Source organism: Varanus komodoensis, unplaced genomic scaffold, assembly GCF_004798865.1.
Source record: "Varanus komodoensis strain SLA01 unplaced genomic scaffold, ASM479886v1 scaffold13_1, whole genome shotgun sequence".
NCBI classification, from domain to species: Eukaryota; Metazoa; Chordata; class Lepidosauria; order Squamata; family Varanidae; genus Varanus; species Varanus komodoensis.
This window is the reverse complement of record NW_025335408.1, coordinates 1,603,691-1,625,186: the sequence shown is the minus strand read 5'-3', so window position 1 is coordinate 1,625,186 and position 21,496 is coordinate 1,603,691. Positions and strand designations below refer to the sequence as shown.

The following is a 21,496-nucleotide window of genomic DNA, read 5'->3' as shown; positions in this document are numbered from 1 at the left end:
TGAGGGATTGGTAACCAGAGTGCAAGCTTGGGGCTTTTGTTGTCATTATGAGTTGAAAAAGGAATATCTTCCTGTCAACACATACTTCATTTATCAAACCAGCCCTTGTTTAGTAGTCTGGTAGCAGGTCTCATTTCTAAGCTCATTGAACAGATTGCACTGCCCTCCTTTTCACATGAGACTAGTTCTGCTACTTCTGTATTTGCTTTTATGAATTCCCTGAGGTAATTTACTGCCTCTTTACTTCTTGCTTTCTCTTGCCTTGGGACAAGTTTTATCTCAGCAGTGAAATTCTTTCTTCTAATTTGAAGAACTCCCATTTGCTATGGGCTAGATGACTGTTCCTGCATTTCCTTATGCTGGAATCCATTTTGGTGCTTTGGATCATGAGCTGTCTTTCTCATATTGCTTTTTTCTGGTGAAGTGGATGGTTATCTTACACTGCTATTTTTCATATTGGAGGAACAGGCTATGATTCTGCACCTCAGTGACTCTTGCCTTTCCATGTGTTGTTCTGTGTCATCATCTGCTAACATTCTATGTTGCTGCTTTTGTTACTTTGCATTTTGTAATATGAATAACTAGCAACATTTAACAAGGGAGAGGTGTGTCATTAGCCATTTACTGTTATTTTCCATCTTTACAATATTTACATCTTAGTTACTCTTTTAGTCCCCAAATCTATGAAGACAGCTAGGGTTCTTATTTACTAGTTATACATATAAGCAAGCATGAGGTCTGCAATAATTTTAATGGCTCCATTGAAATTAGGAAGATATGTTTTAATATCCCAATATATAGATATTATTTTGCACTGGGTGGTAGATTTATTGTCAAGGCGTTCAAAGTTCCCAGATATGAGCTTTGTAACATCAACATCTCAAGGCAAATACAGTGTAAATTTACATTAGATTCAGGGACACAACATGTTCTCCCAAGTTAGCAGTTCTATTTCCACTGAAGTATATGGAACCATTCTCAGGAAAGTTTGTGGAAGTTATTTTTCAAAAACTGAATTTGAGTTAATGGTTTTATCAATAAAAGAAGAATCACCAGCTCATTTTAAATCAGTGTTTCTTCTTACACACAGTTGCCAAACTGAGTTCTCTTTCACAAAATTGTAGTCACTTGTCCAATAAATTTTAAAACTTGAAATAACAAAATTTAAAGGAATTATATAGTACAAGGGCCTCTTGCTTGAAGAGCAGAAAAGAAGGCAAATATGCCGACCTTCATAATAAATTTATTCACTAAACTAGAACATTTAAAAGTTCTGAGTAAATTAAATCTATTTGAACCTTACTGTACAATGCTGAGTAAGGATTATATCAACTGCTGTAATTTACATCCAGTATAAAATAATACATACATGCAGGTTTAGAGTTTTTAAAAAATGAAAGAATGGTCTGCATTCATTTTTCATGTGTTGTTAACATTATTGATTACAAATGGTTTTAAGTATTATTTTCTCTGCTCCAGAAATACTCACTCTTTTAAAATGCTCTCTTAGCTTACTTCTAAGAATATACAATGCATGAGGACACTACTTAGCTTGGCTCATTGTCATGGAGCGGTTCTTGGAACATCATGGCAACTTGTCTTGGCTACTCTTCAGGTGAGTAATAAGTGATCCCTGCTTCACATTTCACTGAATTTCAAAATTCACATTTGTCTTCTTTGGTATGTTGACAGTGACATTTCTCCCATGATACCAGTAGACCCAATTATATTTCTCAACTTTTTAAAGCATTACAGTTTCTTTAGTTTCAACTCAGGTGACATGGGTGTAGCCAAATACCTATGTCAGCTGTGCTAAAATACACCCATAGAATTGCTGGAGAAAGCTGTAATCCTTGAGGTTTGAGTGATGTTTCATATGATTGTTGTAGAATTGCTAAAATTGAAATACATACTTCTGATATAGTGTATCACACACACAAACCTAAACAAGATTTGATTTCTTTTCAAATTATCCAGTCGGGCAGTATTCTGTGGAACCCTTAAGCTTGCACAGTTGACTTAATGCTAGCATAAGCAAGCTCTAACACAATACCAAAAGGTTAAATGGCACAGTAGGTTCCCTTGTAAAACCAGTCTCACCAGTTTACACTATTAAGTACCTAAAAGGCTGTCACAAAAGGATGGTCAAGATCTCTTCGTGGTGATACCAGAGTACAGAACGCGGAATAATCAATTCAAGATGTGACAACTCAGGTTCAGGCTAGATATCAGGAAAAGCTTCCTCACTCTCAGAGCAATACAACAGTGAAGCCAGCTGCCTAGAGAGGTGGTGGACTCTTCCACACTAGAGACATTCAAAAAGAAACTGGGCAGCTATCTGAGTGGGATGGTGTAAATTGGTGTCCTGCAACATCAAGGGGTTGAACCTGATGGGTTCATGGCCCTTTCCAACTCTACTATTCTATTATTCCATTAGTATCATACTACAGGTTTCTTAAATTGGTGATACCTGTGAGACCACATGCATTGTGTAAGTGCAAGAGCCCCATTCAATACGTTAAATATGTATATGCACATACCGTTCCATTTTTAAATGTGTGTTTCTATTTCAGCATCTTGTATGGATTCTTGGTTTAAAACCAGGTCTTGGTGGTGCTTTAAAGCCTGGAAGAGCTGTCGAAGGACCTAGCACAGTAAGAAGTTGTTTATAACAGAATTAACGTATGCTATATCTGTGTTATGCCTTGACTTATGGAATACAATTGTCTTCTTTAGGTTCTAACTACAGCTGTTATGACTGATTTGCCAGTTATTTCTAACATACTTTCCAGGCTGTTCGAAAGCTCACAGTAAGAAAAATTATTTCGTAATCCAAATATTTGTTTTAATCCATATTGGCAGGAGTTCTAAGTACTGATTTTACCACCTCTCTGCAGGTACCTCGACGATGTTTCGTTACATCATTTAATAAATGCACTTTGTTCTTTGTCTTTGGAAGCCATGGATATGGCCTATGGAAATAATAAGGTATGGGATATTTCATGTTGATTTACAGATAGGTTTTGTATACTTACTGTCAAGTCCCTGTCTTTGGATTTTAATTTCTTCCAGCTGAATCATAAGATTTGCGATATAAGTAGATTTTAGAATGAACTGCTGACTATTGTTAACAATTGTACTATTGAAACTAAGGTTTCATAAGAACCTGATGGCTTGTAACTTCACAAAAATAGACTAATGCAGTTGTTTAAGTTTAGACATGAAATGTGTCATATTAAAACCTTACTTATTTCAAAATCCTAATATTTGTTTTCATGCCTGGAAAATTATACATGGAAATCTCCAATCTGCATGTAAATAACAGATAAAATTTTAAAGTGCAATCCTATGTATGCTTGATTGGGGAATGCTGATAGTTGTAGGTATAACATTGGAATATCTTAAATATGAATACAATCATATTTGTGTCTGAACAGTGGTAAGTCCCATTGAGGTCACTGGGCCTTATTCCTAGATAATTATGTATAATATAGTGCAATACAGTATTGCAGCCCATTTAAAAAGAAGGCAAGAACTAGAATAAGCCTCCAGCTCAGCAGTAATAATATTATATGCTCTGGATAGACAATGATATTCAAATGTCCACTCACAGGCCATCATCAGTCACTTTTGCCATATTAAAAAATGTCTTATTGTGTATTAATTTGTCACATTTTCAGCCACCTGGGAGGCATGGTATCAGGCAGAGAAGTGGGAGTAATAATAATATAATAATAATAATAATAATAGGATAATAATTATGTTTATGTTAAGTCAAATGACCATATTTTAAATTCCATTTGTTCTTAGGAGCCCTCATTGTTTGCTGTTGCTAAATTGTTGGAAACAGGACTAGTTAACATGCATAGGATTGAAATTTTATGGAGACCGCTGACTGGTCATCTCTTAGAGGTAACTAATCTTTACATTAGCTTTGTATTTGGAAAACACTAGTGTTTTTCTCTGCAAATAAGACATGAAGATGTATGGATAGTTGGAAAACGAATTACAGTATATAGATAATTACATCTAGTTTTATTCCCTTGCTTAAGATTAACTTGTTCAAAAAGTTTAAATGTGTTTTCTTTCTCAATTTAAAGGTGCATTGTATAGCTTGATATAAAGCAAAGTATACATTGATTATTTTATGGCTTGCATATTTCTCTCTGTACATGTGTTCTGTAGGCCACATCATATCTACAGGAACACATTTTCATGTACAGAGATAAACATGTAAGTTTGTGGTGTCAACCACTTCTAAAATTGCAAGACAATGAAAGAGGTATGTAAGACTTAGAATGAAATCCAATGCATGATTACTTGGAAATAAATTCCACTGCGTTCAACTTATTTCTAGATAAATGCACAAAGGATTGTGCTGCTAGAGTATCTGAAACCATCATAAATTTAAAAAATTATCTTACATTTTTCCCAAAAAGTTATAAACACGCTTCTTTGCAACCAGTCCTTAACCCATTTTAGTTTCAGTCCTGGGTGTGTCCCACACCATTAATACAATTTGTTTTCATGGGACTGTGCATGCAAAACAAGCTAGAAGCAGGTACCAAATTCACTGACAACTGTTCAGAAAGCCTTATATCATATATCTACTGTTGATCTGTCACATATCTCTGCCGCTGAATGACAGTTATTTCTCCATGGTACAGATAAATATGGTTGCAGTATTACGGTGTATACTGTTAAAATGTGAATCTTTTTCCTCTAGTAGTTTCCTTCTCACATAATGTGGCAGACATTAGGTTAAGAAAGGACCCACATGATAAGACATAGTTGTTATTTTGACATGCATAACCACTGTTGTTTAAAATAAGTAATGTTGCTAGTACAATTATAACCAATATTCATGAATACAAACATGTAAAACACTTATGGAAGTAACGTTTGAGGACCATTCTCATGACTAAAAATTACAGAGTGGAAAGTAGCATGGCAATATATGGTAATGTTCTTCTCTTACTTGTTCAGGCTATTGCTTGACCCACTTACTTATACGGCCATTTAAAATATCAGCACTGCCTTAGCTGAAATAAGTATAGCATGGGTCCAGAACCTCTTTCAGCTCAAGGAGCTAATTACATTTTGGAGAAGCTCTTGGACTTGCAAAGGCAAAGGGACCATAATACCAGTATATTTTATTTATTTATTATTTAAAACATTTCTATGCCACCCCCATCGCAACAAAGCCTTGGGGCGGCTCACAAAATATATATACACACACACACACACACACACACACACACACACATTTAAAACATTCTCGGCTAATTTAAAATCCTAATAAATACAATAATTTAGCAATTAAAATAAGTTTTAAATAAAAAGGTCTTAGCCCGGCACTGAAAAACAAATAATGACGGCGCCAGGCAGACCTCTCTGGGAAGCACATTCCATAGATGGGGCGCCACCGCAGAGAAAGCCCTCCTCCGCGTACTCACCCTCCTAATATCATTCACAGAGGATTCCCGGAGAAGGGCATCCGTTGCTGATCTCAAGGGGCGGGAGGACATATATGGGCGCAAGCGTTCCTTTAGATATCCAGGTCCCAAGCCGTTTAGGGCTTTACAGGTCATAACCAACGCCTTGAATTGGGCCCAGACTTCAATGGGGAGCCAGTGGAGCTGACGGAGAACTGGGGTTATATGAGAACAACGCCCAGTCCCCGTCAGCAACCTGGCAGCTCTATTCTGCACCAGTTGAAGTATCCGGACAGTCTTCAAGGGTAGCCCCACGTAGAGCGCGTTACAGAAATCTAATCAGGAAGTTACCAGCACGTGTGTCACTGTCGCCAGGCAGTCGTTCTCCAGGAAGGGACGCAGCTGATGTATCAGCTGAAGCTGAAGGAAGGCGCTCCTCGCCCTCATCCAGCCCATTACCTTGGCCAGGCACCGGTTCAGCACAGCCACTGCCTCACTTGGATTGGTGGAAAATGAGAGGTAGAGCTGGGTATCATCAGCGTACTGATGATTCTGCAGCCCACACCTCCTGATGACCTCTCCCAGCGGTTTCATGTAGATGTTAAATAGCAAAGGGGACAAAATGGACCCCTGCGGAACTCCATGGCATAACTGCCATGGCACAGAGCCATAGTCCCCCAGCACCACCTTCTGAAATCGGCCGTTGAGATAGGAGCAGAACCACCGCCACGTGGTGCCTCCAACTCCCAATCCCTCTAGCCTATTCAGAAGGATACCATGGTCAATGGTATCAAAAGCCGCTGAGAGGTCCAGGAGAACTAACAGGGACGCACTCCCCCTGTCTCTCTTCCTGCACAGGTCATCGTACAGGGCGACCAAGGCAGATTCAGTGCCATACCCGGGTCTGAAGCTGGACTGAAATGGGTCCAGATAATCAGTTTCATCCAAGAGTGCTTGGAGTTGTCCCGCCACCACCCGCTCTAGCACCTTGCCCAGAAACGGGATGTTGGCCACCAGTCTATAATTGGCGGCCACCTCTGGATCCAGGGATGCCTTCTTTAGGACTGGCTGGACTACCGCCTCCTTTAAAGGGGCAGGTACCCGGCCGTCTCTTAAAGAGGCATTGACCACCTCCAGGATCCAGGTCCCAATCCCATCCTTGGCTTTCTTAAGTAGCCAAGATGGGCATGGGTCTAGTAAGCAAGTGGTAGGACGTACTCATCCAAGCACCTTGTCCACATCATCAGGCCACAACAAATGAAATTCATCCATTAATTGTGGACTCAACGGCGTCGATGGCGTCTCCCCAGTAGAATCTGGTTCAATAGCAGAGTCAAGCTGCTATTTTAGTTTGCAGGATTTCCTGCGAGTAGCTAAGTTTTAGGAGAAGCATGTTAATGGAGTAAAACCTGCACAAAAGCCAGGAATCTACCAAAGAATTGCTTTTTAGGGGATAGAGTCAGGCCATCGGATGTGACCTCCTGGGGAACCTTGGAAAGCCATAATTGAGCTGAGGTTGTCCATCTTTGACATCATTTATGTAGTATATCAAATATTTAATCACCTTGTTTGGTACATTTATTTATTTGGGAGTGTAATTTTCCTCCAAGGAGCTCAAGCATATTTGTTCCCTTCTCACCATACTTTTCAACTTTACATCAACCCTCTAAGGTAGGTTAGGTGTCACCCATTAAACTCAAGGTTAGAGTTAGTCCTAGTGTCATATTCTGATTTTACAACAATGGCTCCTGAAAATAGATATTTTCTGCATCAAAACTATTTATAGTATAAATCTCAATTATATAATGCTTATTGTTTGCTCTGTCTTGGTTTTCATATTTTCCCTTCTCCCTTCTCCCCTATTGCTTCCTTTCTCTTTTTTTATTCAGAAGGTAAGCTTGACCTGCAAGTTTGTCTTGTTTATTTCCTATTTGACTTTGTGATAATGTGTGAATCTTCTCATTTTGCTGTTTGAGAGTGATAATTCATATTGTAAAATCAAATAAGAAATGAGATTGCAATATAAAAGGGTATATTTTGGTATATGCAGAGTAAGGCTTTTTAATTACTGGAATTGTAGTAAGGGTTATGTATTGTGATACAAAAGCTTAGGATACAAATTATCCAAAAACATCTATGTCTTATAGGTCAAATCAGTCCAGTGAGAAATGCACACTTAAACTTTTATTTTTCATCTTATTCGGTCTCAGAGAATCAACACAAAGCACTTTGCAAGCTGAAAGGACCACAGAAATTACTACTAAATTGCTATTAATATAATAACACAGCAGCTATTACATGCAGCTTGTGCAGCAATATACCCCAAATTAACTTGTGTTTATTGTAGAGACTCCTTTGATTGTTTGCCTTTTCTTAATGTTGAATATTTATTAACATATTTTGACTTGAATAAAGGCAACATACCTATTGTATGTTTAGGTTTGCCAGCATCCAAACTCACGGATGAGGGAATGGGGTGCAGAAGCTTTAACATCACTCATCAAAGCTGGGCTGACATTTAACCATGATCCTTCACTCTCTCAAAATCAGGTAAAGTTACATTTTTGGAAAACGAAAGCTTTGTTATGGGAAGAATGATCCATAGGAATCAATAGTATAATTGATACTGACTGTCATTAAGAGTCAGTAAAAAATATTTTACACTGTTCAATTCATAGGTGGGTATTGAGTTGGTATATACCTGGGGTATCTCTCTTCCTGTATTTCACCATGCTGCCTAGCTGACATACTGCAATGATAGTGCTGCTCTTTCAGCCAGTGAAACTAGCAGGACACTGGCTGCTTATTCAGCTAGATAACAGCACTATGCATGTCTATTCAGAGGTAACTTGCATTGAATTGGTATAAGGCTGCAGCCCAAATTTGCTATAAATGTATTGCATGAGTGGCAGCAACCAGTCTGTTCTGTCATCTCAAACATAATTCTTAAAATTTTCTTACCATGAGAGATGCCGTATACAGTTGACCATCTATTCAGCTATTTGGGAAACTGATTTGTATTTGACCAATTCTGTAAATTGTTCATGCAACAGATGACAACTTTTAAGCTTCAGGAGGGCTTATATATGAAACCAATCCATTGATAACATATATTTGATTGGCAACATATATTTAGTTTATAAATAAACTTGCTGTTAAAGATATTAGTGGACTTCATGTAGAATGACTGGTCAGTTATTGTTATTCACTGTATTTATATCCACTATTTTCTCCTCTTTGAGGATCCTAAGGCCATGAGATTGGCCAGAGGTCAGTTTAACAAACTTTGTTCTTAGTAGTTTCCTCCCTTTCCCTGATACCCATCTATCCCCTTCTACTGTCAGGGATTCCCAAAACCACTTGGGACAGCCACTTGACCACCCCCTCAAGCAGTGACATCATTATTATTGTTTCTTTGTACTACTGCTCATTTATTTTTACAAGCTTCAGCATGGCAGTAATCTGAGGAGGTTTAATTACAGAGTGGTGGTGGTGGAGGTCGTAGTGGTGGGAGATTAGGAAAACCATGCTGAGTGGTGATGAGAAACAAGAACCCAAGCACCTCATGTTGCTTCTGGTTTTATATTGGTAAGCAACAGGAGACACACACAATTGGTGGTTTATATCTTTGAGTCCCCTATTCTCTCTTCTTCTAACTCAGTGATCTTCCTGGCATGGAATTGGTTGCAGAGGTAGAGTGGTAATGATAGAATCCTGAAGGAATAGCTGCTAGCCAACATCAGTGGAGAAGCAGACATTACTTGAGTTTAGAACATCTGAAAGCATTCCTCGATATAGAGAGTCTGTGTTTCCTTCCTTCCTTCCGTCCTTCCTTCCGTCCTTCCTTCCGTCCTTCCTTCCTTCCTTCCTTCCTTCCTTCCTTCCACAGTCATTGCTCAATATGTCCCTGTTGCCTCCATGAGTTTATGACATTTATGCAGCATCTTGTTTTGCATAAAGATGCTTTAGACCCTATTTTCCTTAATAAATTTTGCATTTTTTTTCTAGAGGCTTCAGTTACTGTTGCTAAATCCATTAAAAGAACTGTCAAACATCAATCACCCTGATATTAGGCTCAAGCAGCTGGAATGTGTGTTACAAATTTTGCAGAGCCAGGGTGATAGTTTAGGGCCTGGTTGGCCCCTGGTTCTTGGAGTCATGGGAGCTATCAGAAGTGACCAAGGGTGAGTTTCTTGAAGTTAAGATGTATCAGTTTACTTTTACTAATGATTTTCATTGATACCTTCCATTTCTGTCTTCTAAATAACTTGGCGATAGGGTTCTCTGTATTTGCACCTGTCTGTGTATACCCTTTTTACCAAATGCATATCCTTTTTTGGAGACAGCTATATCCTTTAAATATTGGTCATGCAGCATATGTAGCTAAAAGGAAACCTCCTCCTGATACAAACACACAGAAAAATCCATATACACAGAAAGATTTGTAGATTGTTCAGGAAAGCCTATGCTAGGGAGAAGTAGGATCTTAGCATCGAGCACCCTTGGTGCAACCCTTGCCTCCTGGAACTTTAAATAGCTGGCTCCTGCAATTTGCTTTCACGAATTTGGCCCAGAGAGTCAGTAGCAGATCCAAAAAAGATCCAAGTACCCAAGCTTCTGTATATTAAAGGCTAGTTAAGATAGATGGTGCACCTTGCTACTGAAAAGCTTTACATTTTTTACTTATTATACAAAACAGCTGAACTTCCACTGGATATAATAACCCAACTAAAAACTTCCAAACTGTTCAAAGTGGTGAGAATGGCAGTACTTGCCCTCTGACAGTTTCATGCTACCACCCCTTTCTCTTTGGAGCATGTGAACATTAATAAATTTGATCAGAATCAGATAATGACCAATCTAGTCTTGAGTATGTGACATAGTCACTGAGGTTTATCCTTTTGTCTGAGGATTTTCCTGCCCTGCCAAGATTGAGGATGACACGCACCAAATTTACTGTTTTCTAGCCAATACACTGTTACTTTAAAACTGAGTTGGTTCCTTACAGTATAGCAATATTTTAACCAAATTTTGTGCTAACTTATTAAAGAAAAAATTTTGCCTATTCCTAGGGTAACATAAGGTTGTTGTTTTTTAAATAATTCTAGTGTGTAACTTAAGATTTTCAATTGTTTGTTGTTTTCTAGGCTTTATCTTTACCACTTAGTTGATATCGGAAATAAAAGCTGCCTATATTCTCACAGGGTTTAGCTAATATTTTCACTTGGTAAGTTTAAGTGCAACTGATAAGTTTAGTTTTATGAAGTTAGACGAAACTCATGGTCCACTTCAAACATGCAAGAGGTTGGTACCCATATGTCCATTCAACTTTGGAGAAAGTGGCTTCAGAATCACACAAAAAATTGCCACTTCTATGTGGTAGGGAGCTACAGTTTGCCAGACATGGAGCACCTATGTATCTGCTTGAAAATATTGAGAAGGCTGTTAGTCTATTTGTTAGTATGATAATTCATAATCACATGATAACATTAGAACTATTTTGATTGTGTTAATAGAGAGTCTCTAATACGGACTGCATTCCAGTGCCTACAGTTGGTAGTGACTGACTTTTTGCCAACAATGCCATGTACTTGCCTACAGATAGTAGTAGATGTTGCTGGAAGTTTTGGGCTTCACAATCAAGAACTAAACATTAGTTTAACATCAATTGGTCTCTTGGTAAGTAGTTTAATCCCTCTCTGTTATTCCTTGATTTCCTAATATTTAAAATGCTTTATGTAAAGGCTTAAGGCAACACCCAGCATGTTCATTTACCTGTGAGTAAATGTCATTGACTTACAGTGGAGTTTTTTTTTTTTCCAAAGTAAACGTGTATAGAATTGCAGTTGGGTTTTATGTTCAAATAAGTTACTTTAAGTACTTTGCATATTCTGATTATGTTGTATACAGAATATAAAAAAGGTAATACTCTCAGTATAAGTGGCCATACAAAACAAATAATAACTAATGTTTCATAATAACTAATGTCAACCTATCCCGTGAAGTGGATAAATATTTTGAATACACTAGGGGAATTACCAAGAGACAGTTGAATGTTTGGTGCCACTGACTTAAGCAAGCTGCCAAGTAGGCATACTTAAGTATATTGAGATAAATACTCATTAAAATGAATGCTAAAGTTATAAGTACTATATTATGGTATACATTTTGTCTTGCATTAATCAGTATAGATCAGTCATTGTAGGGCCTTCTTATAAACAGGAAAATCAACAGTCTGAACTTTATTGTTTTGTACTGTTTGAAACATATTTCACTAGGCAGAATTTGCAGCTGGGTTCAAATTGAAGACCAGCATTTTTATAATAATTTTTGTTTGTTTGTTTGTTTTAATGATTGCTCATTAAGAAAGTAATTCACTTGTAAATTTTGTGCTTTGTGGAACTCTTAGGTGAAATTTCTTGTTACCAGAAAAGTATCATAAAAACATGCAGAGCAAGAACAGCTGATAAAAGTATTTTACATATGTCAACTGCATTTTAAACAAACAGTTATACCACCCTGAGACATTGTGAAAGGAGCGATATAAAAGCTATGGATGGACGAATGGATTGCAACTTTTAAAGGGAAACTGAACTTGACAAGGGTGCTTGAACTTCTTGTAAAGCTTTCCTGCATAAAAACGTTGCAACTAGCTGGGGAAAATAAAACAGTATTAGGATGGAGGCTAATAATTTAAAGTAATTATTTAAACAGGATGATTGCCACCTTCTCTATGCTCCGAATTTATTACATGGCTGTTCTTTGTTTTGTAGTGGAATATTTCAGACTATTTCTTCCAAAGAGGTGAAATGATTGAAAAGGAGTTAAACAAAGAAGAAGCAGTGCTACAGAAGCAGGCAGAAGAAAAGGGAGTAACGCTGAACCGTCCTTTCCATCCAGCACCACCCTTTGACTGTCTTTGGCTATGTCTGTATGCCAAGCTGGGGGAACTCTGTGTAGATCCAAGGCCTGCAGTTAGAAAGAGTGCTGGGCAGACTTTGTTCTCTACAATTGGTGCACATGGAACTTTACTTCAGCATTCAACATGGCATACAGTTATATGGAAGGTACAAAACAAAAGTGTGTCTTGCTGCATTGTTGTCAAACCAATCATTTTGTTATCCTAATTCTTCTCAACTGTGCTTCATGTTACTGATTTCCAGTCAGATAGTGTTCAGTGCAACATACATGTTACTGCAAGAATAAATGACAGTTTTGTATTAAGGTTATTTTATATTTTTAAATAGTCAGTTTGTTTGGCCTATTATCAACTTTTGCCATATGATTCAGCAAGCTGAATTAGGCCACCTAACTGCACTTGGAACATGGGTTGATAGTCATTTGCCTATAGTTGCATATTTATTTATTTATTTTTCGATTTATATCCTGCCTTTTTCCTACAAAGGGCTCAAGGCAACTTACATCATTCTCCTCCTCCATCTTATCCCCACAACAACAACCCTGTGAGGTAGGTTGGGCTGAGAGTCTGAGACTGGCCCAAAGTCACCCAGTTGTCCCCATGACTGAGCAGGGACTAGAATCCAGATCGTCTTGAGTCCCAGTCCCATGCTCTTAACCACTACACCACACAGGGATATGATGTATATGTCTTTATGTTTTCTCATTTTCATCCCTGTTTTTGTTTCATCCCTCATTCTCTGTTTCTCTTTATCTCTCATCGCATTTTGCCTCACATGCATCATAACTTAAATAGGAACTGCAGTTTTTAAGAGGTGTGTTTCAGCATTTTCAGCAAGGTAATAAAGGATGTTGGAATACACCCCTGGTAGTTTCCAGAGCAGATAGGAAGCACAAATTGAGATGCACTTCCACATTTTCTGTGATGTCACAGAATATACTGTATTGAATTTGTGAAATTAGAGGCTGGATCAAATCCTTCTTGAAACAATAAAGTGGTGGTGGCTTGCCAGTAAATACTATTTTAGGGGAGTTTGTGTGAACTACCAAGAGCTTAATGAAATTGCAGTGCACCGTGCACATAACCACTTAGTTCCACTGAAACAGGGATGTGAGTGCTGGATTGGAAGCCTTGCTCTGCCATTTGTATTAGGCTTCATGGTTTTATGAAAATGAATGCAATTCATAATATTAGATCTGTGTACTTCATCGTATTCTAGACTGTTTGTCTTCCACATAGGACTAATGGTTTATCTTTTCTTCTATATATTATATGAGTTGTATTCTGTATCATATGTTATTAAGCCTTAATTACATTTTAAAAAATCTAGCATGCTTCCTAGTTAAGCTTCCCAAAGCAGCTTAGCATTGTTACAGCACCTAGCTATGTAATGAATGGCAGTCAAACTGAAAAGTTAATGTTGGAAAGGTTAAGTAAATTGGATTTTTCCACATTCATCATCAGAAAAAGTGAAAAGTTGTTTTGATTTTTGATGAGCTTCATATGAAAGGCACAGCTAGAATATCGCACTCTAAAATGACGCATGTTACAGGTTCTCTTCCATTTGCTGGATCGAGTTCGGGAATCTTCTACTACTGCTGATAAAGAGAAGATTGAGTCTGGTGGTGGTAATATCCTCATTCACCATTCAAGAGATACAGCAGAGAAACAGTGGGCTGAGACATGGGTGTTAACATTGGCTGGAGTAGCTAGAATATTCAACACAAGGCGATACCTACTGCAATCCTTAGGTATAATGGATTATTTTCATGTTTAAGAATGCCTGTTAGGATATTAACTGACACAAATTAGATCTATGGTTTTATCCTGCATGCATCCCAAACATTAGTGGCTGATGAAAAAAAATTAAATATATACAATATAGTCCTCATATAGATTTATTTTAGAGATTCTGATTCTTAATTCATACACAATAACTAGTATAACTGTTTTCTTTTTAAAATATTGGAAAATTTTATTGCTGTTCATATAGCGAATTCACATGTTTCACATTTACATGTTTGTGGTGGTGGTGGTGTTTTTGTTGTTACTTCCACTTGATTTAGGCTTTTTTTAATAGGGTAAAATTCACGCATGGCACAATAATGAAACAGAACTCTTCTTGAACTTTCTTTTTCCACAATAGGAGATTTTTCTCAAGCTTGGGATGTTCTTCTTGATCACATTCAGTCAGCTGCACTTAGCAAAAACAATGAAGTTTCTCTGGCTGCTTTGAAAAGCTTTCAAGAAATCTTACAAATTGTGTCTCCTGCTAGAGAAACTGAAAAACCGGATACACCACCTGCTATTAATGTACCTGTGCCGGTACTCATAGGAACAGTGACTGCTACTAGCCTTGGAAGATCTTTTATGAGAACTGATTCTATAGGAGAAAGGATCGGAAGGTATAATGCAACTGAACCTCCTGTAATAACAGATGAAATAGAAGACTTGAATCTTTGGTGGGCTGCCTGGAACAGCTGGTTTAGGATTGGTTCAGAAAGTACAAAACCTCCAATTACTTGTGATAAAATGACTTTTATTCCCAGCCAACCTTTTCTTACAGCTTTAATACAGATATTTCCAGCCCTTTATCAGCACATCAAAACAGGTTTCAGTATGGACGATCTCCAAAAACTGGGTGTCATTCTACACAGTGCAGTTTCTGTTCCAATCAGTTCGGATGCATCTCCTTTCATCCTACCATCATATACCGAGGCAGTTCTAACAAGTTTGCAAGAAGCAGTTCTTACAGCTTTAGATGTCTTACAAAAGGTAATGATGTACGTTTTTAAGTATTTTCTGAAAGGTAGCTGCCCAGTTTCATCTTTTGTATTGCCATCTATAATGTGCATTGGTTATTTTAGAAGCTATAATTAGCTATGAGAATGATTGTATAAGTCAGTTTTGCTCCTTCTTGAAAAGAAATCCACTTCTAATCTGCTTCTTTGGCTCTCTGAAGCGTCTTTCTGTTCAGGAGATCTGTATCAACGTATTGCAATTACATCATCTAAATTGTTATATAGTTATAAAATTATATTACTTCTGAAGGTGAATATTACTTTATCAAGAATCATTTTGTATGCTATGTTAAATTAATGCTGACCTCTGCAGATAAAGTTATTATGCTAAGAGTTATGAAACTGAAGCACTTTAAGGGTTCAGTCTTATCGGGATACCTGTAAACCAATTAACTCGGACTTTTATGGGCATCCATCTGTAGTGCAAAGCAAACTACAGAGTGGCAGAGATGATTTTTGTCTCCCTGCTCCTCCCACTTTGCATTTTGCTAGACACCCATTTTTGGTCAGCTAGTTGTGTGTTTCAGCAAGGGGAGAAAAAAGGCAAGAGCAGCTTCAAAATGCCTTGTCTCCTAGCTGCTCCGGTCTCCTCTCTGTCCCATTCTACCTCTCTCTGAGTTAACATTCCTAACCTTTCCATGCTAGCTGCAAGGAGGTAGGGAAGAAGGGCCAGAGCTTTGTTTCCAGTTTTCAAGGTTGATACCTTCACAGTTTTAATTTAGAGAAGGTAAAAGTCAGTGAACAGTAGATGGCATGCTAATAGGATTGGCAGACACCGCCCATGCTGTCTTCCACCAACAGTGCACAACTTGTTGGCAAGAAGAGCCACAGCACCCCTCCTGTTAGAAGATCAATGCCCTAGGTCAGCCTTCTATGACCTGATCACATGTTTAGGACTGCAACTCCATCAGGCCTAGGCAGCATCACCAATTTTCCGGCACAATGAGAGAGGTAACACAATTGGAAAGGCCCAGGTTGGGGAAGGTTGGCCTAGAAGGGAACTAACAATTGACACTTTCAGCTACACATTTTAAGGCTCCCTTCATGCAGGTCTGAAGCTCTTGGAAGCTCAAACAGAACTACCAACCTCCATATGATGTATTTCAACTTTAAAATAGCCGTGGTCAGATAGGGAAGAGAGGGGTACCATTCTAATTTCAACAGTGATCCCATCCTATTGCCCACAGGGTAGGAAACCTATAAAACCCATTCAATAACAATATCTCTTCTGAGAATGGTTAAAGATCCCATTTGGTGCCAGTGATTCCACACAAGGTGCATATTATTCCACATAACTTATTGGTGTTTGTATGAACTTGTGAGCGAAACAGGCCTTTTGAATGAGAAATAAGGAGGTGGAGACCACAGATAAAAATGCAGACTGCTACAGTAAACATGACATGATCTGGCTAGTAATGTGGGGCAGGAGGAAGCAGTACACTGAGAATCAAGAGCAGTGGTTTCTATGCTTTGCACTTTCCCTGGGTACTGCTGAACTGTTACATTCCTGTCTGGCATGCACATTTTAACAGGCACAGGAGTCAAGGAATAAGTCCGTATGGGAATAGCTGGCTTCCCATTGGTCAGTGCTGCTTCTGTAAACCTGGCCTTCATGGTATTGGAAAGGTACATCCTTTCCTCTGAATATCACGTGGCTGCCTCTGGGTGAAGCAAGAGAGATAAATTGATGATAATTCATAGCAGTTGCAGAGGGGACTGATGTATATGTCTTGAGATCATTTTCCACCACGTTGCAAAGATCAGGCCCTCTGATGTTAGTATTTGGACCTTCATCAGTTTTGTTATTGTTTACTGGGGTTTTGTTTTTCCTTTCCTTCCTCTTGCTTTGGCAGTGCACTGCTACTGTAGCAAGTGTTCTGTATTGTGCACCACAAGCATAGAAGTACCACTGCATAACATTGTATTCTACCAATGGTGTAAAATTTAATTGCAGTATGCTTGCCAGCCAGTGGACGGCCCAAAGATAAACTTGCACTGAGTTCTAATCTGGTATTAATTCTTAATTGCTTGCTATTTAATGAATGCAGAGCAGAGGCTGAGTAGATCCCAGCAGTTGATTTGTATTTTCAAGTGTAATATTGTACCTGAACAGTTTTATACTGACTAATTTGCATATTTTCTGTGTCTGCTAAAGAGATACTCTTTAATATCTTTAATGTACAATCTGTTTAATGTAAACCCCCTATAGGAATAGTAACAGCCCTTCCATGTGGTATGTCACAGTTCACCAGACTTTGTTGGGCCTTTCTAGATGCTTCAGAATATTATTGCCCAGACCATCCAAAATAGTTTTTTTAATTGCTTCCAATTTTTTTTACAAAAAGCATATATAAAAACATTTAACAAGAACAGATTTCACAATAATATTTGAACAAGAATTAATAACTTGTTCAAATTAATAACTATATTTGTCTGCTTAAATCATAATTTGAAATAATTCAGAAGCTTTTAAAACACTGTGAGTATATGAACATGCTTGTTGAAATTTCTAGAAATGTTGACACTTTTCTTTTGCTGTTTATAGGCCATATGTGTAGGCTCAGAAAGCATGCAGATAATGTATCCTGCTATCTTTGATCAGTTGCTAGCATTTGTTGAATTTTCCTGTAAACCACCACAGTATGGACAGCTAGAAACAAAACATATTGCAAATGCAAAATATAATCAGGTGAGATGCTTCCTTCTATTTCACGGGCTCCCAAATACGGTTAGTTTTGCATGACTTTTTTAAATACCACTGTTGTGCTGAATTTGGATAGTTTTTCTATTAGCAACTAATTCAATAAACATTTGGGAGGTTGCATTTTCAATTCTTTCCCCTTTTTTATTTCATATTGATACTTACAGTCTACTAAAAGCACACACCATACAATACATTTGTGATGATTGCCAGCAAATAAATATATTTTTGCCTAACAAAGTTGCTTTAATCAACTTGCACCCCATTTTGCATTAGGAAATCTCATATTTGGCTTTTTTTATCTGCTTTATGAAAAAGAAACATGATACCATTGCTTTGGATGCATTTACAATACTAATCATACTCAAACAGGAGACTGAGTCATCAGAATTTTAATAGGTAATATGTGTATATGTATTAATTTTTCCTTATTCTGTTTATCATGCAACACAATGGAATCACAATAGATACAACTGTTTGCACCGGTGAGTTAAAATTCCTTAAAAATTGTGCTTAGTGTTCTTGCTGCATAAATTTCGACATCTCCTTTAAAATTGAATTCAATCACCCTCCTTTTCAAAATGTGTATTAGTGGGTATGGGAGTTTCTTTAGTAAGTTTTTTCTTCATCAGATTTCTCTCCTTGTGGAATTCTTCAGATATTTTGCATGCTGTCAAAGTAGGTCTGTTACAGGATTTGTTTTCTTTCGTATAGTCTCTTTTCATACGTGCAGTTACATCAAAATGTTGCTTTTCTAGGCGGAATGGGTAGCACTGAACTATGTACCATTTGCTGAGAGATCTTTAGAAGTTGTGGTAGATCTGTACCAAAAAACAGCTTGTCATAAAGCTGTCGTGAATGAGAAAGTTCTCCAGAATATTATCAAGGTAAATATATGTATATGCATTTTTGAACATGAAAAAGACCCAGCAACTGAGAAAATTCACCATTGTTTCTTTTAGCATCTCCCATACAAACTGTTGTAAGGCAACAAACTATGTTTTAAATAAACCATGGGTTAGCATTAACTGCCACCACACCGCAGTCTTGCATGAAAGACATGCTGGAAAGCTGTCACCAACTCCTTAATACAGGGGTCCTCAAACTTTTTCAACAGGGGGTCAGTTGAAAGGTGACGGGCGTGGGCCGGTGAGGCGGGGGTGCCTGTGGGCGTGGGCTGGTGAGGCGTCGGTGGCAGTGGGCGGGCACATGCATGGTGAGGCAGCATCAGGCATGCGCAGCGAGGCGGCGGTTTGCTCACTCAGATATCTCTGAGCAAGTCCAAAACAATATCCGAGCGAGCAAGCCACCACCTCGCCATGCAGCAGCGGCAGGCGCAGGGAGTCCAAAACCTCTGAGGCGGGCCAGCAAAATGCACATGGTGGGCTGGATGCGGTCCGTGGGCCATAGTTTGAGGACCCATGCCTTAATTATCCTTATAATTAAGGAGCGCTTACATCCATATATGCCCAGCCACCCCTTGAGATCAGCAGGGGAGGCCCTCCTCCGGGAGCCCTCAGTGAAGGAAATTAGGAGGGTGGCTACTCGGAGGAGGGCTTTCTCAGCGGTGGCGCCTAAGTTATGGAATGCGCTCCCCAGAGAGGTCCGCCTGGCGCCGTCGTTATTTGTTTTTCGGCGCCAGGCGAAGACTTTTTTATTTATGCAGCATTTTAAATGTTAATATTATTGAATTTTATTCGGCCAGGGCGGCTTATTTTATTTTACTGTATATATTTTAATTGTCATTGTTTTAATGTATTTGGTATTCGATGTTGTAAGCCGCCCCGAGGCCTTGGCAAGGGGCGGCATAGAAATGTTTTAATAAATAAATAAATATAAGTGGATTATCCTTCCACTTTTCACCATATGCATGGTAGGAAAGCATTAGCTTGTCCACCTCTTGGACACTAATCTATGGTTAAACCCAGTACAGTAACAAACAATAGGTAGCAACCTACTGAGCAAACCATGATTTGTTTTCTGAACCCTTGGATTCTTTGTTTGTTCTCCTCTGTCTCTGTATACCAAATGCCTCTGTGATGTAGTAGCACCTGCATGCTGAGCAGCTGGGGTGTTTTTACTTTCTTACCTGCCATCTCTGTAGCTGGCAAACAACACATGAACGCACAGCCCTGATTTCACAAGCAATACCCATGGCTTAAGCAAGTCAGAGTTTAGAACATAGCAACAAATCATGTAGGCTGTTAGTGCTTAACAAACCATAGTCAGAAAGTTTGGATTTACACAGTACAACAACCCAGAATGCAACAGCAACAATAACAAAGTTATATTTGAAATAGATCTTAGTGTAGTTCATACCAAAGAATAGTATTTGAAGATCTCACATTTTCAAATTAAATACAACACCCCACATTAAGCAGCCTGCACATTCAGCTTTAAATGGCTATCTATCAAAATAAGAAGTGACACTGAAGGTTACGTGGCATTTTAATTGTACTTATAAATTCTCTAGTGTCAGGATCCAGGACTGTGTGGTGGGTGGCAGGAGACAAAGCAGGGACACCAGAACCAGGGCAACAGAACTTCAGGAGAGACAGAGTCTAAAGTCCAAAAGCAAGGTTTAATGGCAAGTACAAGTCGTCATGCAGCAGGCCTGGAACAGGAACCAGAAGTATGTAACAGGGCAGAACTAGGACATGATCATGAAGAAGCCAAGTGTCAAGAACAGTAAGCCAAATGAGATGCATGTACCTTAAGGCAGGATAACTGGCTGGGATAACAAAGGCAGGATGCACAGCAAGGGTCAGGCAAGATACAGGAGCTGAACCACTGCTAGCAGGCAACCTAGGAAGGCTGGATCCACAGCAAGGATGCAAGGTTGCAGGATCTGGATCCAGCCTCAGCCAGCAAGAAGACCCATGCTGTTGAGGTGAGACAGGAAGGCTAGAAAGAGCAAGGGAGGAAGCATCTCAGGGAAAATGCAGGCACTACAGCAAACAAGCAGACCTTTGTTGCTGAGGCCAGTTCTGGAGAGAAGAATTGTTCTTGTATAGCTCTTCCCCCAGGCCTCCCAGCTGGCACTCATCAGGAGACTGGGAGCTCCAGCAGGGCCTGGGGCCTATTCTGTAAATACCAAATTGGGTTTCTCATACTGACCATCAGGTGAAGCCCCAGAGCAACCTGGATCCTAACAGCCAAATTGTTCTGTTGCCAAAGTCATTGCTGCTGTCCTCTTTCTTGACAACTTGTAATGTTTGAGTTGAATGGGGCAATGCTTTTGCTTCCTTGTTTTAATTTTCTTCTTGTCTACAGGCATGGTCTTTCTTGATTTCTTTGTTTGATTAGTACTGTGATAGACTTTAATCTTTTTTCTTCCTTCTGTTAATCAGTGAGTCTGTGTTACATGTAGAGGAACTGAACATATTTATTCGCTGTACATTAAACTTGTGTAATAATTATTTTCACAGACATTGAGGATGCCACTTAGTTTAAAGTATGCTTGTCCTTCAGAAAGCACGTGGAAACTGGCAGTTTCTTCTCTCCTTAAAGTTCTTTCCATTGGGCTACCAGTTGCAAGACAACATGCTTCTTCTGGAAAATTTGACAGCATGTGGCCAGAGTTAGCCAACACATTTGAAAACTTTTTATTTACTAAAAGGTAAAGTATAATTTTTTATTT

At 38.6% G+C, this 21,496-nt stretch overlaps 1 protein-coding gene across 4 annotated transcripts in view; it reads left to right on the top strand.

The window, feature by feature from the left end:
- Positions 1-21,496, top strand: part of MON2 (MON2 homolog, regulator of endosome-to-Golgi trafficking) — a 78,482-nt gene that overhangs the window by 44,499 nt on the left and 12,487 nt on the right. The window contains exons 16-31 of one of the 4 annotated variants that reach the window (XM_044422877.1): positions 1,511-1,615; positions 2,574-2,654; positions 2,737-2,810; positions 2,898-2,988; positions 3,811-3,912; positions 7,325-7,327; positions 7,875-7,985; positions 9,444-9,619; positions 10,952-11,114; positions 12,209-12,502; positions 13,907-14,105; positions 14,501-15,129; positions 17,701-17,844; positions 18,324-18,341; positions 18,615-18,743; positions 21,285-21,475. In XM_044422877.1, coding sequence (XP_044278812.1) covers positions 1,511-1,615; positions 2,574-2,654; positions 2,737-2,810; positions 2,898-2,988; positions 3,811-3,912; positions 7,325-7,327; positions 7,875-7,985; positions 9,444-9,619; positions 10,952-11,114; positions 12,209-12,502; positions 13,907-14,105; positions 14,501-15,129; positions 17,701-17,844; positions 18,324-18,341; positions 18,615-18,743; positions 21,285-21,475 — 2,510 coding nt within the window. The remainder of the gene's footprint in view (positions 1-1,510; positions 1,616-2,573; positions 2,655-2,736; positions 2,811-2,897; positions 2,989-3,810; positions 3,913-7,324; positions 7,328-7,874; positions 7,986-9,443; positions 9,620-10,951; positions 11,115-12,208; positions 12,503-13,906; positions 14,106-14,500; positions 15,130-17,700; positions 17,845-18,323; positions 18,342-18,614; positions 18,744-21,284; positions 21,476-21,496) is intronic. The other 3 variants (XM_044422878.1, XM_044422879.1, XM_044422881.1) reach the window with 3 other exon arrangements.